The following is a 3,756-nucleotide window of genomic DNA, read 5'->3' as shown; positions in this document are numbered from 1 at the left end:
ATTGGTTTGCTCCCGCTCCCGTCTGCTCCCGTTAATGTTTAATCCTGTACCGTCCCAATCCCGTGATCGTTACTAATACTGACTCCTATCCCACGGGAATCCCATGGGAATCCCGTGACCCGTGGGATTCCCGAAAAAATGTCAGTCTCTACCGGGTACTTGCAACCTTCTCAGAGCACAAGCGCACTGCTATAACAACTAGGCCAACCCTCCCCTATAACATGTCTGGTACTTTATTTCTTGATAACCACAAAACAGACTTAGATCGAAGGCAACCGGACTGTAGCTCAGTTTTTCTAAGGTAGTTTCAACATCTATCCAGGAGGCTTTCTCAGTTCTGTGTTCTCAGTTCTGTGGGCTCACACTGATGTTTTTAAGCAGAATTGAAATCCACCCTCCTAAGCACATTTCAAGTCAGATGCAAATCAAAGACCCACCTGCCATTTTCCTGTATTCTTTTTTAAAATGGATTTGTGTTTGGCTATTTCAATTAAGATGGCTGTGATTGTGTAACTTCTAGGGAATGAGTTTAAGCAACAAATAACAAAGGCCACGAACTTCTTTAAAGTCTGTAAAGTTTGGAACAAGCTCCAACTTGGTTCTAGAACTCATTGTAAAGAATTTAAAAAAGCACACTCATCTTGATTTAAATAGTCAAATACAAAGCCTGTACACAACAAGACTATATAACAACTGAGGAGAACGACGGGTGGGCTTTTGATTTGCATCCGACTTGAAATGTGCTTTGGAGGATGGACATTGCTCGAGTGAGAGCCGAAAGAAATAACAAAAACTCCTGGATGGTTGTTGAAACATCTTCAGAAAAACTGATCGAAGGTCCGATTTCAGTCTGTTTTGTAGTTTCAATGATGACTTAGAATTTGCAAAACTATTTCTCTCTTGATGTTATTTTGCTTTTACATGATGATTATCAGAACATGTCTGTAAACTAAAACTTTTGTGAAATGTTTTAGTAATCAGTGGTGGCTGGTAATTATTCTTCTTTTCAAAGCCTCCATGTGGTTGCACAGTGGGTACATGGTCCGCACTGGTACCTAAAAGTATTTAGATCCTGCGGTCTGGGCTTGTTATGTAAAGTTTGTTAGCTCCCTTCATACATGCCTGCCTTGTTAGGTACTTTGGTATCCACCTAAAAATCCACATAAAACATGCATATTGGGTTAACTGGCAATTCTAAAGTTTCCATAGGTAAATCTGGATTTTTTTTCTCTCACCAAATGACTGCTGGGAAGACTGGATTCCCCAAAGACCCTTAAAATGGGACAGATTTATATACATCCTCAGTCTTGTTCTGCTATGTAGAAAATCAGAGTTTCATGGTATTCCAAACGATTTAGATACAGCTTTTTGTTTAGTTTACTTTTATTTTTAATATATTTTGTGCAATAATTTATTTTAAAAAGCTGATTTTCATCAGGTCATAAGATAAGAGACAAAGTGAAGAGCCTCCAGCTCAAATGCAGTATTTGTGAATGTTTGCACCTGAGTATATTTTACTTTACCTTGATGTCCTCTTCCTTGGTCATGTCACACTTCACAAACTTGCATGAACCTGGTCCCTGCGTGTTGAACTCTGCTTCTTGGGCTTCACCTGCTGCAACTGAAACACATAAACGCTCCAAGTTTCCCACTCAGCGAGCAACTATTTGTTAGTAAGGAAAACCAATGTTGTGGTCGGACGCATTCAGCAGTTTTGCATTGAGAAATGTGAGGGAAATGTGCAGAACTGACCTCCTCTTGCACAAAACACCACATTGGCTCCATTTTCCACTAAAGAAAGATGCAAAAATAATCAGAGCTCCACTTCATGTTGCAATCATAACAACCACTAGAAATACAAATGTCCACAATACCAAAGGCTTTGACAATCCCTCTACCAATCCCTTTGGATCCTCCAGTGACAATAACCACTTTGTTTTGGTAGCGCAGAGGCATTTTGGTACTCTTCTGTCAGCAGCGCGACGTGTTTATCTCCAAAAGCCCCGACGTTAGCATTAAATCAATATTTCAAGCTGACTGCATGTCTGGGTCACTTTTACTTTACAGTCTCCAACTGTTTGTTTTGTAAAGTTTAAAGTCCCAGAAAAAAAAAGTGTTTTGCTCTTAGTGGAAATCTAGCAACTTGTTATAAAACTCCCGAAAAAGCATTATAAGCAATAAAATAAATAAATAAATAAATAAATAAAATCATTACATACGAATAATGATGTTATACAGAAAATATAGACATAAATTAGAGATAATAAATAAAAAATCCTGCCTCAGAACTTAATTTATCCTCACACAAAGTAAACCATGAGACAAAAGACACAAGATAAGACAGATACAGGTCAAAATAAACATGGAAACTATTTAATATAGATTTGTATAGAAGCCTGAATTAAGATATTTACCGCTATTCAAAATTTTGATTTTTTTTCTTGTATATTGTGAATCAGCTGAGATTTCCATGATAATGCAGTTAGTGTTGTAGCAGTCTCTATGGGGGGAAAATGATGCCACAATCCAATAAACCAGTCAAATAAATATGTATAAATGGTAAAATTCTATGCATATAAATAATACTTCAAATAAGTAAGAAACTAGTATTTAAAGAAAATAGCTTTATCAATTCTGAACAATATAAATGAATAATGAAATGAATAAATGTATAATCAACATTTTGTTAATTAAACAACTAATGATTACTCATTTAAGTATCTTTTTAAGAATTTCATACCTGCTTAGCAATTGCAAACCCCTAAAATATCATAATCTCTCATCAGTGCATTAAAAACGTACCCTGAAATCTGATGTTTTTTTCAAATCATTTGAACTGTAGATCACTAATCTCTTCCATGGAAATGTCAGCCAACTTCATTATACGACCAAAACAAATGAAGTAAAGTAAATGTCTATATGTTTTCAAAAATATAATGCTTAGCAATTTTATAATTAGCTAACTTATTTGAGTAATTATATGTACATTATTTGTTGCTTAATGTGCAAAATTCCACATTTATTCACACATTAATATAACAATATTCATCAGGTCACAACTTTATTATTTATTTAGGAATTTGAGGAAAAAAATTTTTTTGATTTACTGTTAAATAGTTTATTTGTATTGGTGGAAAAATTTTTGTTTTTGTCAACAAAAAAATGGGTTCATGTCATCCCAGGATACTGACCAAACTGAAAAAAATAATCCAAGGAAAGTAATTTGGTTACACATTACAATATCTAACAAAACCATAATTTATCAAAGGTACGGACACCATTTATTATTAATTCACAGATGATTAAAATTTGATTAATTTCTAAACTGTATCCAAACCATTTATAAAGGTAAATAAATAATACATGAAGGTATTAACTCCACTAATGTTAGGTTTGGGTAAGTCCAACACAGCAGGGCAATATGAATGAGTCAGATTAAGGTAAGGCAAAAACTAACTGGTGTTAGGGTTAGGGATAAACTAACATAGCAGGGCAATATGATCGATTTATCTTTCATAATTGTTTTAGATTCAGTTTATACATGGTAATCAAGTGTAACACGGGGGAATTACCCAGATTGTGACCGAGGACCTGGCCCTAAACCAACTAGTAGACTGCTAAAAATAACATCAAGTGGCCTAGGGTCTCCCAATTAAATGTACATAGGTAGGTCTGGCTTAAAATGAGGAAGCAGAATTAGTATACAAATTATATATTTTATTTATGCATTATTTTACAATTAGAAGACAAACTTTA

General features: G+C 34.7%; 1 protein-coding gene across 1 annotated transcript in view; it reads right to left on the bottom strand.

The window, feature by feature from the left end:
• The window catches only part of hsd17b14 (hydroxysteroid (17-beta) dehydrogenase 14), a 6,970-nt gene extending 4,981 nt beyond the window's left edge, over positions 1-1,989 (bottom strand). Inside the window, exons 1-3 of the mRNA XM_015394113.1 lie at positions 1,875-1,989; positions 1,753-1,791; positions 1,524-1,621 (exon numbers count right to left, since the gene is read on the bottom strand). Coding sequence (XP_015249599.1) covers positions 1,524-1,621; positions 1,753-1,791; positions 1,875-1,956 — 219 coding nt within the window. The 5' untranslated portion in view covers positions 1,957-1,989. The remainder of the gene's footprint in view (positions 1-1,523; positions 1,622-1,752; positions 1,792-1,874) is intronic.
• Positions 1,990-3,756: the final 1,767 nt, after the last annotated feature.

Source organism: Cyprinodon variegatus, unplaced genomic scaffold (assembly GCF_000732505.1).
Source record: "Cyprinodon variegatus isolate N-32 unplaced genomic scaffold, C_variegatus-1.0 Scaffold24, whole genome shotgun sequence".
Taxonomy (NCBI): domain Eukaryota; kingdom Metazoa; phylum Chordata; class Actinopteri; order Cyprinodontiformes; family Cyprinodontidae; genus Cyprinodon; species Cyprinodon variegatus.
The sequence above is the reverse complement of the archived record's forward strand: the minus strand, read 5'-3'. Positions and strand labels throughout refer to the sequence as shown.